Source organism: Apteryx mantelli, chromosome 21, assembly GCF_036417845.1.
Source record: "Apteryx mantelli isolate bAptMan1 chromosome 21, bAptMan1.hap1, whole genome shotgun sequence".
NCBI lineage: Eukaryota > Metazoa > Chordata > Aves > Apterygiformes > Apterygidae > Apteryx > Apteryx mantelli.
Window position 1 is genome coordinate 1,749,295 of NC_089998.1, and position 18,206 is coordinate 1,767,500.

Here is an 18,206-nt window from a genome sequence, read left to right on the forward strand (position 1 = left end):
ATTGTTAACAGCTTGTGGCATTTTTCAATTCACATCTTCTTTTTGGTATTTTGACAGTCATTCATATCTCATGTAAAAGTACCTCAGTCAGGTTAAATGTGTTAAAACACCGAGCGAAAAAGGAGAGAATGGAACATAGGGCTGCCTGGAAACCTTGATCCATTGCCAAAGTATTTAAACAATTTAGTGTTTTGGTTTTCTAGCTCCAAGCTGCTTCTCAAATCCCTTGCTAATTAATCCAGTTAATTCTTTGTAGACTAACTGTATGCAGGGCTTTTTCTTGTGCTTCTATCACCAAGAACCCTGTTTTGTGTTTGAAGCAAACCTAAGCTCTGTTGTAAAGGTTGTAGTAATAAAGTGTTAGCAGATGTAAATACAGTGTTTTGAGTCTTTTTAAAAGGAGTTGTGTTTGTGTGTGTAACTTCTAATTTATTCTTTCATGTTTAAAAATTAAATATATATGCTCATATAAAAAGACGGAAAGAATTTTGTCGCTGATTTGATCATTTAAGATAAGGGAGTAGAGCCACTATGGAATGTTTATGGCATAAAATATTAGTGTTGTGATGTTACAGTTAGTGTTATATATGTTTACTTTTCAACAAATGAAATATAGTAAATGCTGTTCTTTTCTGTAATCCAAAATGGATGATTAGATATAGGGCAGACAATAAGGTTTAAGAGGAAGGAGAGTTTTCAGAAATGACCTGTTGATACTTTGAATTCTCTTGATTAGAGTGCAGAGGTGGTATGAATTCAGACCTGGAAAAAGGAGCTAGGGAGCAGAGAAGTTGGAAGCCCAGTTAGATATGATATGATATAATGAGAAAGCAAGTATACATTCCTCTTCTTAAGGTGTGCTTATCTGTGACTAAAGCAGCTATATCTATACAGACATACTGTATGGCTCTTGAGCGTACTTCTAATTTTCAGATTTATTAGAAACTATTCTCCCACACCATCTTGATTATTGGTGCTAAGCATACTATTTTGTCCAATAATGTAGGTCTCCCTCTAGCCCTCAGTGATGTTTCTTCCAGGTACTATGGCAAAAATATCTCTGTGCATGTTCTACTCCATCAGCTTTCCCAGTTATTTTAAGCAGTTTCTTTTGAGGACTTTGTCTAGTTTCTATATCTTTCTTTCCTATTCTGTGCAAGTCTGTTTGTTTGTTTAACTGTTTTCTTGCAAATCAGTGATGGTGTGTAGGTATTGGAGAATATGCTTGTGCTGCCAGCTGGCCCTAACAAGTTAAGGTCCTGGTTTCCTTAGTCATCCTCAAGAGATTTGCAAGTCAGCACAACGCGAATTGATGAAGAGGTGCTCTTCAGCATGTTGAGGGTTGACCTCTGAAGAAAACATTTTGGAAGTGGGTTAAAGTTGCATTTCTAGATTCCTTTTTAGCTGGTAGTGAAGGAAAAATTGGCTTATAGCAAATCTCATGCTAAGGGTGGATAGAAGGAAAAGAACTGGCAGAATTCTTGAAAAAGTCTGTAAGTGTAGTTGTGAGTTTTTTATGTAAGAAAGCTGGGGAAGAAAAGGAGAAGGGAAAGTTATGAAGTGGCTAGTTTTACATACACCTGATTTCCAGGGCTATTAATTAATATAACATGATTATGAAACATTCCTTTTCAGAGCTATACTAGTCCACTACCTGGGAAGTATCTTGATGCTAGTTATGTGTAATCATACAGCTTGAAGTGTGCCAAAAATTTTTCAAAAATACACATTCCCAGTGCATTTCCATTTTGCAGTTAAAAATTCTTTTGATAGCTGTACCTTTCCTACAGAAAAAAAATAAACATACAGGCTAAGATTCTTGTGTTTTTTAAAATTTTTAGTGAGATGATAGGTTTCCTGTCTGGTTGTGTTCAGTAACATAAAGCTCTTTCCTATATAAAACAAACAAGTCTTCAAGCTGATAGTACTGCTTTAAATATGTGTTAAGCTTCTTTTCTTAGAGGCCTCCTTTTTTATACAGTATCACACATGTCATAAAGTGAGCTTTGTTAATAGTAGCTGAAAGCATTGCAGATACAAAATAGGTCAGTAATGCAAATGTAAACATACCCACAGTTCTCTTGTAGTGCTTGATGCTGTCCAGTTAATGAACTTTACCCCAAAAGAGATAAGTCATTCTAAGTAGCTGAGCACTCAGTTATTTTATTTTTCTTTCATCTTGCTGTCATTAGCTAGATGAGGTATATTTTTCCAATTCAGGATGTTCTCCCTCCCCTTCCTACCCCGTGCCCCCTCAAGAAGCTCAACTTCTGTGATCATATCTGAATATACAGGAGTTTTTTGCAGGAGAGTATATTGAATATTTTTTATGTTTTTAGAGACTTTCCAGTCTGTCTATTGCTTCAGCTTGTAGGCTTTCAGAAGACTTCAGCATTGCTGCAGCCTTAATTGAGGCTCACTGTGACCAGTCTTTTTTTTTTTTTTTTTTTTTTTTTTTAATTCACTTCCAGCTGAATGGCTCTTATGTATTTACATTGCTATTTTGATAGCATGGACATAGTATAACTGATGACTTGAGAAGGGAATCTGACTTGAGAAGGGAATGTTACTCAATTCAAGTTGAAGCAAAAAGGTGAAATTAAGTACTGAAGGGTACAGGACTAAGTTCTAAAGTGTATCAACAATGCAATTATTGCTATCTTTTACATATAGTCTTGCATTCCTTAAAAAATAGGTGATGTGAAAGTTGATGACTACTGAAACTGTTGGTCAATTAGGACCCTCTACAATAGGTTTCAGTAGTTAGGTATACCTGCGTTATACCTGCATCAGGTATGAAACTCTTGTCATTGTTATAGAAACAACAACTGTAGGGTTACTCTTAATAATAATGTCTTCACATTTGTTCACATAATGTCATTACATTTAATGAAGCTAGTATGAAAGTCTGTCCTTAATTGCAAACTGCTACATAAATGAAGAAACCATCACAAACACCTGTGTTTTACTCCTTTTTCTTGTCTTAGGCTCTCAGATTTTTTTTCTCCCTCCTCTTTTAATGGCCAGAGGAATTCTTTGGAAAATGAAAGTAATATAGCCTCAGACTTGTAATAATTTATTGAACATAAGAGTAAAAGAGGCAGAGTCTTCAAGTCTCTGGAAATCCTATAGCAGAAGTATAGGAGAGTTTATATAACGTCACTTGAACATGCTCGTAGTAGAAATCACAATCTCCTGCTAACCAAAACTCACAAATAAACACTCTCTAACAACCCTAAGGCTTTTTAATATCAACAGGTATGTTCCTGTGTGGCACTGTTGAGTCTTCTGCTGCAGTCTTTAGTTACTTTCTTGTATAAAAAGAGCTGTCCAGCTTGCCGTTTGAAAGGCATTCATCGCCATGCGTCGCGGCCGCTGCGGAAGAGCAGCAGAGTTCAGAACAGAATTGCCAGTTTCCTATGGCACAGTTTCATCTCTGACAGAATGTTTTTTCTGTCTCAGTGCTATCCGAAAAAGCAAAGCATCTTAAAATAAACAAATATGGAATAATAGCAATTTTGAGGCCACCAAAACCCAAAATGATTCTGAATAGCTTGTTTGTTATAGAATCATCTTGCTGTGCAAGGATATTGCCATAAGAGTGTTTGTATAGATCAATAATGCAAAGCAGTGTCATTGGGAACTGGTGGTACTCCATTAAGGTAACATATGATAACTTTGAAACTGAAAACAGTTTGAGACTACCAATATAGAAAGTATGAAAGTAAGGTCAGATTTTTAGACATTATGAATTTTGCATAGCTTGAGGCTTAGAAATCAGTATTCACTGTTTCATGTTTAACAAAGAAGATATTCTCTGTGTAGTATAGGCAATTATATGATTGCTGAAGAGTAGTGTTTTTGGTTTGTTTTTTGTTTTTTTGTTTTTCCTTTTTAGTTCAACACTTGAAGAGCTTATGGTTGGCTAGAACACTTTTGTTCCGAGTGCTCTTTGAGTCAGTTCAGATTAAACCTGAAATGTGACAGTCTCTATAACAGTGAATATGTCTGTATAGTACTTGTATGTATTTGCCTAGTAATATGTCTATCTGAATTTATTATGGTTGATGAATTTTAGAAAGGGATTAAAAAGAATTATGATGTTAGAAAAGATTTCCAGACTATAAAATGTTGTGTAATACATGAAAAATATGGGTTATTAGAAAATTAAAATAGCCTTAACATCATTAAAACTAAAACCAAAAATGGTGACACTATAGCAGTTTGGAAAATGTTTATAAAACACAAAGTATTTTCTAGTAACAAAAACTCTGGTGGTATTTTGGAAAATACTGTTTGTTTTCATTAGCAAGTCCTTTAGGTTTTGTAATGTAGTCGATTGATTGCCATGGCCATGTTGTGGTTTTACATGAGTTCCTTGTAATATAGTTTTTCTAAAAAGCAGTATTACATTAAAATGTTTTTCCTGGCTTTCTTCAGAACAACAAAGAGAATTAAAAATTAGCTGGTTGACACGGGAAAGTAGAAAATGTGACATTATGTAAAAATTTTCTTAAAGGTAATTGAATAAAGGTTTTTTTTTTTTTTTAATGGAAGTGCTTATTAACATGTCAGTGTTTTATATGAGTTAAGATGGTCATAAACTGGCATTTTATCAAATGTAAATCTTCTATTTTTGCTGTAAAAGGCTGGCTTGCAGAAACTGTATTAGACTATATGTGCTTGACCTGTCAGCAGAAACAATAATCAAGGAAAAAAGCAGATATGTATACTATTTGAAATACCTGTCTTGTAAATATTAAAGATGGTGACCATTTTGTGTAAAAATGTCAAAACTCTAGTTCCTTTGGTCTTAACTTCAGAGTTCGCATTCTGGAAATATAAGCTAAATTGAAAGATTTTCACTATCACTGCTTGTGTCTGGTACTATTAAACTCTAGATGATGCACTAACTCTGGATTAATTTTTGCTGCATGCTAGTTACAGGTGATGAAGGTTTGTTTATTTTTCTTCCTTTAGTCCTTCTGAGACTTAAGAAAAATCTTTTATCTTGTAAATCCTGCCCCACGTGGTATTAGTACTGTGAAATTGTCATGTTTAAAGCATAGCATGAAATATTAGTTAACTGTTTCTTTCATATTTTCAAGACAAGGAGGGCTTGCCAGCTGCTGTTGAAGTGAAGAGGCTGTCACCAGGCAACTCTGCTGTCTCAGAATATAAATACAAAGAGGCAGGAGAAAAGCAAACTCAGTATTCGTAACCTGAGCACTCAAAATATGTCTCTATTAAATTTATAGGCTGGTGAAAAGGTTATGAGAAAATATACTAATTGAGCAGAATTCAATTTAAAAATATTTTCTAAAAAAGCTTTCTTAAAGAATGTGCTCCTATTCAACTTCTACATTTGATCTCTTTTGTATAATTATTGCAGGTAATCTGGAAGTATGTATGGTTTTTTTTAACCTTTATAAACATGTTTTAAAACAATTCTTATTTTGGAAGCCAGGTTTTTTGTCTTTCTTGAACATTGAAATAGGATGTTTCCTAATTGTATTTTTACAAGTTTTAGCTGCTACATAATATATTGAGTAAAATTACAGGAAAAAAATGAAAGTATAATCCACTCAAAATTTGCTGCTGGTGGGGTTCCTGGAGTTTAACTTACCTTTCCAGTAATGCTGAATTTCTGGGCTGGCTGAAGAACAGATGGTTATGAAGAGAAATATCCCCTTAAGTGCATAGTAAAGCCAACTCGAAAGATTTATCAGCCATGTTTTAATATGGACTTGAGGTATGACTAAAGTAATTAACTGCTGCATATAAAAGATCTGAAGACCTCAATTAAAGATGATAGAAACATGTAACAAACAAGACTTGAAATAAGTACTTTTTTGTCTTCTGTTTTTTTGATCTCTGTTATTTTAGATTTAACTCTATATTATGAATCCCCTTTTTATAGTTCTAGATTTAAATTTTAGACTGATGATACTGACATAACTAATCTGGACTAAAAGTTTTCTACTCTTTGTAAAGAAATAATTGAGTTTTTTTATCACTGAAGTTATTTTATGCCTTCTAATTCACTCTTATTCTTACAGTTCAAAGCTTTATTAGAAGAGAAAATCATCTGTACTGTTATACAACTGGTTTTATACTATTTTCTTGATATGGATGAAGCAAAAGGAATTAAGGAGTTAATATAGGGGTAATTCCCCAACTGTGTATCAAATATCGCACACACTCTGCTTGCGTTAAAACTGTTTCACAGCTTCTATTATAAGAATTGGTAAAGTTTTGATTAAATCTGGCACCATTCCATATGAGCAGTTGAAGATGGAACATGTTAGGTTATAAAAGGGTCTAACTATTCTGATGCATACCTTTTCCAATATCCTTTTGCTTATCATGTATCATATCTGAGCTTTGACACATGCTTTTTCTTCAGCCCACCGATTCTTAATCTGCTCCTATTAGAGCTTGATGTTCTGGAAGGGAAGAGCTGATCTTATTCCTTGGGAGAGAAAGGAATTACTTCATACCATAGAATAGATTTGAAATAAAACATACTGAATTGACTTTTCTGTCAGTAGTTTTTGTTGTTTTTTTTTTTTTTTCAAATTCTCAACATCTGTTGATTTTTGTGATTTATTTTAGGTTTTCAAAGGGTATTGAAACAGAAAAACAGATTCTGTCAAAGGCGAAACAGTGTCGGGGGGACTGGAAATCCCATTCTTAACTCTGCTCCTTTCCTGTAGTGGAAGGGATGTGTAGCACTGAACACCTCTTAAATGGCAAGCTGAACATTATAACAGCTTGCTATGGGCCCAAATTACTGATCAGCAATTACTAACAGGAAACTAATGTAGGCCTTTCTTTCTGTAAAGGACAGTTAAACAATATTTTCCAGTCCTTTTATCCAAGAAGTCAGTGTAGTTTGTTTCACGCTCATTGTACTTGAGTATTTTTCACATGATTGTACAATGAATTTAAGCAAATCCCCCTTAGATGGGAAGTTGGGTTTGATGCTATAAGCTTCATATTTAAGATTTACTCTGAATGGATCATAAAGCTGCTGATGGACTAGTTCATGCACTGGAAAACTGATGAGAGAAGAGTAGCTAGAAACCCAGCTGCATCAGATGTACAGGAGCTTAAGGGCAGCTTTCACAGAGGTATGACTGTGACCCAACGTAGAGGAATTTACAGTGAAAATGCACTCTCCTTTCAGTGAGCTCTTTTACTGACTGGCCTTGTATCCTTGTAAGCAGACATGAAATGACAGTCTTTATGACTCCACGACTCAACTGTGTGCTCCAGACAGACATACATTTGAAACTGAGGCTTCCACCTCCACAGCCATTGATTGTTGCTTTCTTCTGCTTAGATTTTCTGCAAAAATAGTGGGAAAATATTATCAAAATGGAACAAGATATTTGCCATCCAGTGAATAAATGTAACAATGCTTTTCAAATTATGGAACTGGATAATTGCGCAAAGAACTGATGATATTGTCTGTTCCTCTCCAGTATTGTTTCATCAGCAGAAAGCAATTTTTCTACATAAAGTAAGTTTGTTTAAACAGTTCAAGAAACAGCATAAATACTTGAAAACATGATTTGGCTTTAGTTCTCTATATACAACTGTATATGTCAGACTCAAGTTTTTCACCAGCTATTGTTTAATGAATTTAAAATTATCTCTGTAATCTTAGAGTTTCATCAGTTTCTTTTGATGTAGCTCGGTATCTTCCTAAAAACAAGTTTGTTTTTCATGGGTTCCTGAAGTGCCTTAATTTTGTGCCATAGGACAGTGATCATCTAATTCACCTTTTTAGTATGCACTTTCATAATAAATTAATATTCTGTCATATTGAAGAGCAAGCTGCTTTGTGTAGGCAAAAACTTTGCAATCTTGAATTCAGTGCATCGAATGAGGAATGGTTGTGCTGAGACAGAAGACTGTAAATCAAAAGTTTGGTTCTCTTCATTTTCATTGGCATCAAAGTTACTGCAGTCTTACAAATACTCTCAAGAAATAATACTGTGTGTGTTGGTCCTCTAATGTTAATGAATGTAACTAAGCATTAGCAATAATTTCAGTCCTTTGATTTCCTTGCCCCTCCCCATCCCTAATGGTCTCTAATTTTAACCTTGGCTTCACTAGTCTTGGAAATTCTTAGCGATTGTTTTGAGTTGGCCCATGCTTTTGTAACACTGAGTAGAGAGTTACCTTATCTCATTGGAATACGCGTGGGTTAAAAATTTGGCAAGCTGTTTCTTTATCCTAGCCTGCGTTTTATGTAAAAAGTAGGTACAGACATAATGTATCCTATATTAAAAGATTGACTGTTGTGAAATCTTTCTATTTTGGCAAAATGTATCAAATATGAAGTCTAAGTTAGCATTTACATAGGAAAGTATCTTGTATTTGGTGTAGCTATACCCAAACAAAGTGCTACAAATATTTGACTTAAGAGCTTGATTTAGCCGTTGTATAAACTTATTGTAGTTGAAAGGAGAAGAAAACCTGTGTGTGTTTGGATTTTTAGCTTGGAGGCCTAATACGGAATATAATACTATTTTTGACAGTTCTTGTATAGTTAGGGCTGTTAGCTTTCTTTGTCAGTTTTTGGTACTGTACACAGTCTTTTGAATTTTAAAATTATATACAGTTCTCCAAAATAAAGAGAATTTCTTTATGTGAAAAGCTATGAGGAAGTTGTAGCTTGTCAGCTTGCTTTATTTTAGATGGACTTTTAAAAACATGTAAGAGATTGCTGAACACGGCCCAGGAAAGTTTTTCTTCTCTGCTGTCCCCCTAGCTCTTGATGTGTTAATAATAGAAAGACTGTTATGGAAATCATAGGGAATTGCTTAATCTGTCCCGTTTTTCTCTCTTCCTCAGTTTCCTATGATGTATATTTTATGTTCCCTTTGATACACTTTCTCTTTTCAGTATTTCCTGCTTTTGGATCATTTTACTGAACTCATACACGAAATTCTGCTCAGAGTTGCAAACTTTATATTCTGTTTCTAGATTATACTCTTGTGAAAATCATTTTCTTGTTACCAGTTAGTTTTTTGGCAATTACAGAATAGACTTCCAAATATTCTGTAAAGAAAGAGGCAAACTTTTCAAGTCTGTTTTTATGGCGTTAATGTCAATGGACTCATTATTTGCGCAACAGCTGATGTATGTAGTATTTGTTGCTTCGCTTAATTGGTGGCTGTACTACATTTGTAAAAACTTCAGGAACTGAAGACAATAGGTTAGTGTCTGCTGTTTATGCGTAAGTAGTCACAAAGATGCAGGCTGCCTCCCGAAACGGTTTGTTGGATTAGTAATCTCCATGAATATTTTCATTGCATACTGTCCTCAGGTGCGTTGTTGTTTGAATATTGAAGCTGTTATGTATACTTATTGTATGTATTAATATTTTGGGGTAACTTCAGTTGCAAGTTCTTTTGAAATAGCCAGCACTGTGATTCTGACAGTGTTTATGGTTTCAATCGCATTATAGTTTCAAAAGATTTATAGTTTGTAAGACATGTTCTTATAGAATTTTCTTTTGCATCTTGGGTGCATTCTGAGTTTTATTCCTTTAGAGTAAGTAGTATTTTAAAGTACTTTAAAGCTTTAATCTTTCATTCTTTAAAGCTTCACATCCAGAAAAAGTAACTTTTTATTTTTTCCCCCCTGCCCAAACTTGTTCTGGGGTTTCTTGGCTGTCTTCTCACATGTGTAGGTTTTCCCTTTCCCTCTTTTCTCCACCCCCCTATCCACACTTTTCCCTCCTCCCCTTCTTCCCCCACTCTGAGATGTTATCTGCATGCTAAGTCTGCAGCAGTTTAGGGGCAAGGAGGAGTGTGCAGCTATACTGAATACAGGACATGAAGGAGTTTGCAGAGGTTTGGAAAGAAGTTTACATTACTTTCTAGTTATGCTGCATAAGTACTGTAACATGTAATGGGTGCTGAAATTGATGTTGCTCTTAATGGAAGTCCATTTAATTTTAGAGGGACAAAAAAAAAGTTGCAACTGTAAGAACTTAAGGAATTTAATGTCTTAAATAATTTAGGAAGGAAAAATGAAGTAATTACCATTGTATTTTTCAACTTGGGATTAGTGCATCTGAATGATTTGTAGCTAATATTGGCTGACTTTTATCAGAAGCAACATGGTTTAGATTATATATTTTTTTGTATGTCGTAACTGTGGGCAATATCTTTTGATTTTTTTTTTAATAACTTCCTTGGTTTTATAATTTCCATATCCTTCAAATACAGACTAGTTTGAGATTGACTACGTCTAGCAATAATTAAGCATGCCTCTTTAAAAAGCAGAACTCTTCACTTAATGATGTAAGGAAAGTTGAGAGTAGAAGAAGAGCATAGTTACACTAATACACCATTGTAGCATATTCCCATCCTGTCATCTGGAAAATTAAATCAGGTTGCAGTGTGGATTAACATCCAGAATTGTGAGGAGGGGAAGGTAGTGTCTTAAATGCTGTGAAATTGTTCAATAGGATTATACAATTCACAGCTAATTTTGATATTCTTCTGTATTTGGCTTTTTGTTGAGCAAGATTCTATAAGGAAAAGCAGTAATAGTTTTTAGGACTTGTCAACAGTCCCGTATTTACTAAAATACTAATAGCTTGAATGTGGTTGAGTGTTGTGTACAATAGTATAGGTAGTATTCATAGATATGAAGTAGAATCTCTACTGGTTGGGGGGGAATTAGCTCTGTTTGCATAGTGTGGAATCAATGGCTTATGTTATCCACTGCTGTTGATCTTCTGTAAATACATGGTAAAGAAGCAGAATGCTGCTGTGACAGAGCAGAAGAGTTTTACTCTTTTATCACTGAGAAAAGCAATTTCTTCTCCTCCCCCTTTTTAAAATAAAAAAAAAAACTATGAGCACTTGCAAAAATTTCATTCAAGAAGTGGCTCAACTGTGATATGTTACTGCTTCTCTCAATGCCACCTCTTAAAATAGAGGTAAAGGAAACTGCTTCAAAAATAAGCATGTGATCTATTTTGTATGTGTGCCGCCTTTATTTTTTTTTCCTTCCCAGCTGAAAATGCCCTAGAACAGGGCATCTGTTGTGAATAATAAGGGATAGTGGGTCTCTAGGTCTTCGGCCAACCTACACTTTACAGGCAGCAGCTACTCTGTATGGAGCTGTATCCTCTGGGAAAAGGGCTTGCAATGGCACACACCAGGTTGGTAAGTGAACCACTCTGACCTGAAGCCACTCATGAATTTTAGGAAATTCGTATGATATGCCATTGGAGTGGAAACTTTTAAAGCTGAATGTAAATCTTAGGGATAAAATAAAGTTGACTTTTCTTAATACCAACAGTTTTAGTTTGAAATCTGATGTATGTGTATTTCCTTGCAGTTTTGTCTGTACAAAGTTGGGAGATTTCAGATAAGACAATGTATTTTAGCCTTTATTTTGTAATGGTAGTATTTGTATACTTTCTGCTTTACACTTGTTACTGCCTGCTGCTTTCAGATGCTATATTTCAATATATCTTATTGATCATATACAGTTATTTTTGGGGGAGGTTTGTAAGCGCTTGCCTTAGGCGGAAACCATGTGGATCTTATGATATTTTGTGACCTGAAACTTACAGCCTTGGAGGTGAAGAAAGATAAATGGGAGATGGTAACTTAAGGCACCACAACATGCAGGTTCAACTTGCAGCACTACTTCTGTTCATTGGGAAGAGCTAGCTTGAGGAACTAGAGTCATGTGACTCTCTTTCTTTAGGTTGTAAACTTTCACTTTGTTTTGTTTGCTCTGTTTTGCCATGTCGTCTTTTGCTGACCCAGGCTCAGCTTTTGGTGCTTTGTAACTTTATAGGTGACTGGTGCCCTGGAAATCCTTGAGCTCTGCACTTTACTCCGACTGTATAAGAGGTTGGTTGGAAGGATTTCAGAGTCTGTTCTGCTGTTCTGATGTCAGCAAATGGATTTCACTTTCCTGAACTTGAAAACATGCATTTTTTTGTGTATCAGTATTAAAGTGGAAAAATATTTGAACATCATTCCATTAGAAAGTTTAAGTACCCAAAATAAGTGTTCAGCTGTTTTGAATTGTGAAGGCTTTTCTTACTGCCTAGAGAAACAATGGAGCTACAAATAATTCTGCCTGCAGTGTGCAAAATAAATTATTGTTAGTCAAGGTGTTCAAAGTTTTCAAGTTATTTAGTTTTATAGGTAGAGTTGACAGTCAGTTATGTTCGTGTCTTAACCTAGGATTTCATACATGTTTTGGATTTCAGCATATTTTGCTGATACCAGTATTATGATTAAAGTTGAACACTGAGTACCTGTGTGAGGTACCCTGCTGTATTCCTCCATTTCTATGCCTGTTTTCCTCTGTTCAGAAGAATATGGATATTGTGTCCATAGCAATTTGAGTCAGGCGTGGGTTATTAGGCTCCTTGTGCTTACCCTTATTCTGTGGAGAGCCTGGGCATACTGCATGGGAGCAGCGTTTGTCTTGTAGTTTGTGTTTCATGAAGTCAGATGTTTTGATGGCCACTATTTAAATGTATGTATTTATGTAAATCTTGGTTTAGTGAGAGTTCTTCAGGTTCGTGGAACTTTATATAAGGATCTAAAACAGTAGTTACCAGACAGAATTTAAATGTCATTTTTATTGTGTATGTATGTGTATGTATGTAAACATAGTTGAAAACACTTTTCAAATAAACATTATATTAACAGTGAATAATGGATAAAACAATGAAAGCTATAATAAAATGTGATGTGCTGTCTTTTTCCATTGTGTAGTGTTTTCCAAATAAAGATACAGGATGCTTTTTAAACATTCCCAGACTATTTGAAAGTCAAAGTGATGGAGCTGATGCAATGTAAAATATAAAGTACTTGTAAAAACATGCAGACATGCAAGTATACAGCTGCCAGACATAATTTAAAGGTGGCTTTCTTAGCCCATTTAAAGGTGCGTTTCAGGTTATACAGATTAGCCCTTCTGATGCTGTTATGAGGTATGTCATCAAAAGCAGGCTGTAAACAAACTGTATATCTAGCTCACTGTCTTGATTAACAGGCATGTGACACTAAGTGTGATTCTGTAAGGTACTTTGCACCTCCAGCTAAGTACTTATTGCTGTTATTTCCATAGAGATTGATGGATGCAAAATCAAGTTCGATTTCATGCAGGTAAATTGTGGATGAAATTAAATATCTTCTGATGTATACAGTCGAATGGCATAAGAAGTTTTTATTTATATTAAAGACAATACAGCTTATGAATGTATCTAGCACTGTGCGTGATCCATTTTTTTTTGGATGAAAATATAATTGTAGACCGTGTTCTGGATGAGGACGCATTTGTTTTGAAGCTATAGAACTTGACTCATGTGCGGACTCTAACCAAAGTCGCATCTTTTTCCAAACTGTAATATGGGGTTTAACGTTATGAGATGGAACAGTGCAATCTACGTGAGGACAGCAGTTCAGCAAAGCGTCGATTCAGAAGTTCCCATTTGCTTTGTCTTGAAAGCAACCATAACAACTACTTGTTTTTCCACGTCACCAGCACAGCAAACATCCAAGCAACTTCTCTTGTCTTATTACCACCATAAGTCTTTCGGTGTGTGTATTTTACTACCTAACTTTAAAGAAGTAGAAATAATTTATCTTTTAGGATGCAGATCAATAGACAAGTAAAAGTTTACATAATAGCCAAATAAAAATTATATTATAATGAACAAGTTAGAAACATAACCCCATTTGTGTTACAGATTTGCTTAAAAGGCCAATTTTAATGATGGCTATCCACTACCTGTGATTTTTGAATTCTTTTTTCAACTTTTTCCCGTTACCAAGCTCACTGAAGACACAATACAAAAAATAGAGATTCTGAACATTTACTCACAACTTATGAGCAGCTGATGGGCTGGATGGCTTGTAGGAAGGGTTCTTCAAATGTGCCATGCCTGCCCCTTGTGGTATGCAAACTCCTCAGCAAAGATAGTCCACCCTCCCTGCCTTTTCTCCGGAGAAGGTGGCGGCCAGCTCCTGCGCTTGCGCTGCCTGGCATGGAGACGGGGGAGATGGCTGCCAGGATCACTACTTCTGTGCGAGAGGAGGAAGAGATGGGGCTGGACGGCAGAGAACCGGATGTTGCTATTACTGCAGCTAGGATATATTTCAAATCTTTCCATGACAATAGGACCTGACAAAAATTTATTTTAGAAGCAACAGTCTTAAACCAATATATAGACGATCTGTTTTTTGTATTTTGTAAAGATCTTAACAACCTATGATCTGTTTTTTCACTGATGTGTATTTTCCCGAAAGAACAAATATTTAGAAACATTTAATTTTTGAAATAATTATGTAAAATAATTTTGTAGCAAATCAGTTAAACATTCTGGTAACTTTGAAAATTGAAATTTCCTCCATTATTCTATTTCAAAGAAAATTAAAGAAATCTTGGAGATATGTTTTTAAGCCACTAGGTATTGTGTATTTATGTTGTAGTTTGTTACTCTTCGTTGGTAGTCAGCGTGATGGTGTGTTTTAGTTATGCACAGCACTCTGTATCATAGACATTGGTGTGGATGAGTCGGTGCTGAATATTTTGCCAAATCCTGTTCGTCGTATAATCTAGTCAACTGATGCACAGAATTTAGTGGTCCTTGGAAGAGATGAGGAGAAGGGAGAATCTTTTGGTTTATTCTAAGTTTACTTACTGGGAGTCTCCTGAGTTAGAGACACATACGGAATATGCAGAGTGTTATTTGGGGGAGGGGGGAGAGATTTTTTTTTTGGGGGGGGAAGGAAACAGTTATCTATAGATGAGGATAATTTTCTATGGCCACTGCTCAGCCTTAATTCATGGTGGCACATAGATTTTTAAGAGACAGAAAAAATCCCAATTTTCTGTTAGAATGAACGTTCCTAAGTGGAAAAAAAAATCTGAATTGATGTATATAAACAAAGCTAAAATTAAAGCAAACCCAGAAAAGCCTAACAAAAAATCCTTGGCTGTGATTTTTCAAGTTACTGTTTAAGTGATGTTTTGTTTCATTTTAATGAGACTGGTTTGTAAGGTGGCCTCTGAAATGATGAAAGTACCAGCATGTATTTATTTGCCCATGACAAATTTCAGCTAACAGCACTTATCAGTGAATTTCAGAATACCTTGCAGACTGGTGCACAATCTTCTGCGTGGTGATCTTGATACGTGTTTGCCTTCTGGGTTTACGTAAATGCTGTAGAATAGGTTTGTGTAGGCCTTTGTGCCAATGAGCTCCTGAAACACAAAAGGGCATTCAAGATGCTAAGAAAAATAGGCATATACATATATACAGACACACACACACACATGTATGAAAAATACTGTTGGCATCTTAGTGCGGCTGATCTGCTTTGTTGCATTTCTGAAGAATGGAGAATGTGGATTGAGATCTATGGAAGAATGTGTTTAGAGGAAATGCACTTTGGATTTATGTACCCAGCTTAATTCCTCATTTCCTTCAAAATGGGAAATGATAAAATTGCATGTGTGTGTATTTATATATATAACTTATATTGAGTTTGAGAGTAAATAGGTCAACAGAAAATTGGAGGAGGGGGGAAGGGAATGTTAGTGTCATGCTCCAGGCTCCTTTGCCAATTTTTAACCAACTGTATGTACCGTGATTTACAAATTAAGGTGCCATTTCTTTCATTGATTTTCTGCGTAGTTCTGAAAGATTATCCTCATATGAGGCAATTCTTCTTCTTCTTCTTCTAAAAAAAAAAAAAATTAAGAATATGCATCATAATAGATGATACCTACTTCCATCCTACTACTAATATTGTGCTTGCTTTGGTGAAATACGAAATTGTATTGTCCTGTTCGTTGTTACTTGAAACACTCGTGTGTATATAAGACTGCTTGTGTGAGTTCAGCTATTCACTTTGGTTTGCCTGTTTGGACACTTGGCACACATTGGACACTTATCCATACACAGATTTAAGAATTTTCAAGATAAAGCTTTAAAAGGCAATCTCTTGCTTTCAATTTCTATTCTTTTTCTGTTTATGTAAAAGGGTTTGCTTATATATATATTTATATATGAAATTTTATCTGTTATATATTTATATATATTTGTATGTATGTAACAGTGAAATGTTAAAATTAAACATCCGATTGCGTGCAAAAATTAAGCTAAGAAGTTGTTGTTAAAGTACAGTCTTGCTGTATTTCTAATTTCAGATGAATACTCCTTAACAAAATGTTTGCATCTGCTAGCAATTGAATCACCAATCAACTAATTTATTACTAAAATAAACATTGCCAATAAGAAATCTAGGGTGGGACCATTCTAAAACAACAATATGTGGTGTATATGTCATAAAATGATTCTCTTCCCCTCAAGCCTTAGCTACAGTGCAGTATAACAATAATTGAGCAGTAAAGATTGTTTATGCAATTTCATAAGGTACATAATGATCAAAATTTGTGGAAACATTGTATAAAAATTCAAGCATCTGGGAATAATGTATCCAATGTGCCAGGCTTCAAACAGTTGAACCTGATCATGATTGCACAAATGTTAGAAATGGTATAGGATACTCGTTGACTTTTCTATGTATTATATTTTATTGTGAACTCTATTTATTGCATTTTTTTTAATAATTGAAAAATATCTTTGTAATATGGAATCCAACCATCTCAGCCATATTCCTTAGAAGAATGGATGGCTTTGAAGAGCCCTGTTTTAAATAGGTTGTCATATGAATAATTTCAGTCATGATATTTTGTTGTTTTATGAATATCTCTAATTAATTTTAACATCATTTCTGAGGGAATACTACCATATTATTTATTCTGACAGGCCAAAGGAATAAGGATGTTTTGTCAGTCTTACTGATCTGAAATATTTAACCTTTTTTTTCTTCTTTTTTTTTTTTTTTAACTGATGGCAGAGAAGTTCAGGGCTACCTTACTTAGCTCTTTCAAATTCCTGATAAATATTTTTATATGCCTTCTAAGGAGCATACCTTTTCTATCAACATTAGTTTGAATTAATTTTGAGAGTTTTGTAATCTAGTATCACTGAAAACTGTCTATGGAGATTAATCAACACAGTGTCTGTAGCTGGCAAAACTAGTTACCTGATTGAAAACAAAAGTCAAAATGCATTTGGGAACTGTTTTCTGGTGACACGTGTAGTTGGCAAATTGCAGCCAGAAAGATATTCCACAAGGTAACAGCCTAAGGTTCAGTGTATCACCAGGTCATTTCTTATAAATTAAAAAAATAAATATCTGTGTGTGCATATACATATATATAATTTTCTATATATTGTACGTGTATGTGTGTGTGTATGTTTTATACAATTTTTTTGTCTTTCTGGAGGAGGGTAAAGGGAGAGCCTTGAGAAGTCCTTCCCTGCTCTTATCAACACAGCAGCCTCAGCTGCCCTCCTTGGATCCCCTGCCAGGGTTGCTATCATCTTCTGATCAAATATTAATGTGTGATTCTCTGCTTGCTCACTAATCCAAAGCCAATTAATATTATCTGTCAATTATTTACAGATCCTGAGGTGCGGAGGCAATTCCCAGAGGACTACAGTGACCAGGTTTGGAATGCGTAATTAATTTTTTACATGACAAAATTTATTTCAGGGTTGTTCAACATATTATTGCTGCTCTTTTTACTGAAAGAGATAAATGCATTCTTAGAAGGAAAGAGGAGCTTTAATTAAGAGCAGAGGATAAAAACGTATTTTCACATTTAGAGCAGAAAACAGAAGAATTTTGGATCTCATAAGATTGTTTTACAGTCTAGTCTTTACAAGAGAACATGAGAGCGGGAAGGAAAATTGATTAATAAATTTCACTTTTTGCCTTTAGGTGCCACAGTCTGCAGTTCATTTGGCAGTCCTCACCTCATTGTCTGAAAGGTTTATGACTATATTTAACTGGGCACCTGGCACTACAGTGCATTTTTAAAATTCTTGCCTGATCATGCAGTCTCTTTAGTCTGTTTCAAAATGATGGTATAAAAATATGAATGTGCAGGTAGAGTGCACAGGAATTGATCATTTAGCTAGTACACAGGTTGAACCTGGAATTTTTCGCAGGATCTCTAGCCAACGTCGAAATTAACAACTTCGAGTTACCTTGTATTTTTCTGTGTCTCATTAGCAGCGGATTGGGGCAGGGGTCAGAGGTTGGAGACGGGAGATTATTACTGTGGTG

At 35.0% G+C, this 18,206-nt stretch overlaps 1 protein-coding gene across 5 annotated transcripts in view; it reads left to right on the plus strand.

Moving 5' to 3' along the window:
• The window catches only part of DENND1A (DENN domain containing 1A), a 228,105-nt gene that overhangs the window by 23,729 nt on the left and 186,170 nt on the right, over nucleotides 1-18,206 (plus strand). For all 5 annotated transcript variants that reach the window (XM_067308804.1, XM_067308803.1, XM_067308805.1 and 2 more), the window contains one exon: nucleotides 17,541-17,584. In XM_067308804.1, the coding sequence (XP_067164905.1) occupies nucleotides 17,541-17,584 (44 nt within the window). The remainder of the gene's footprint in view (nucleotides 1-17,540; nucleotides 17,585-18,206) is intronic.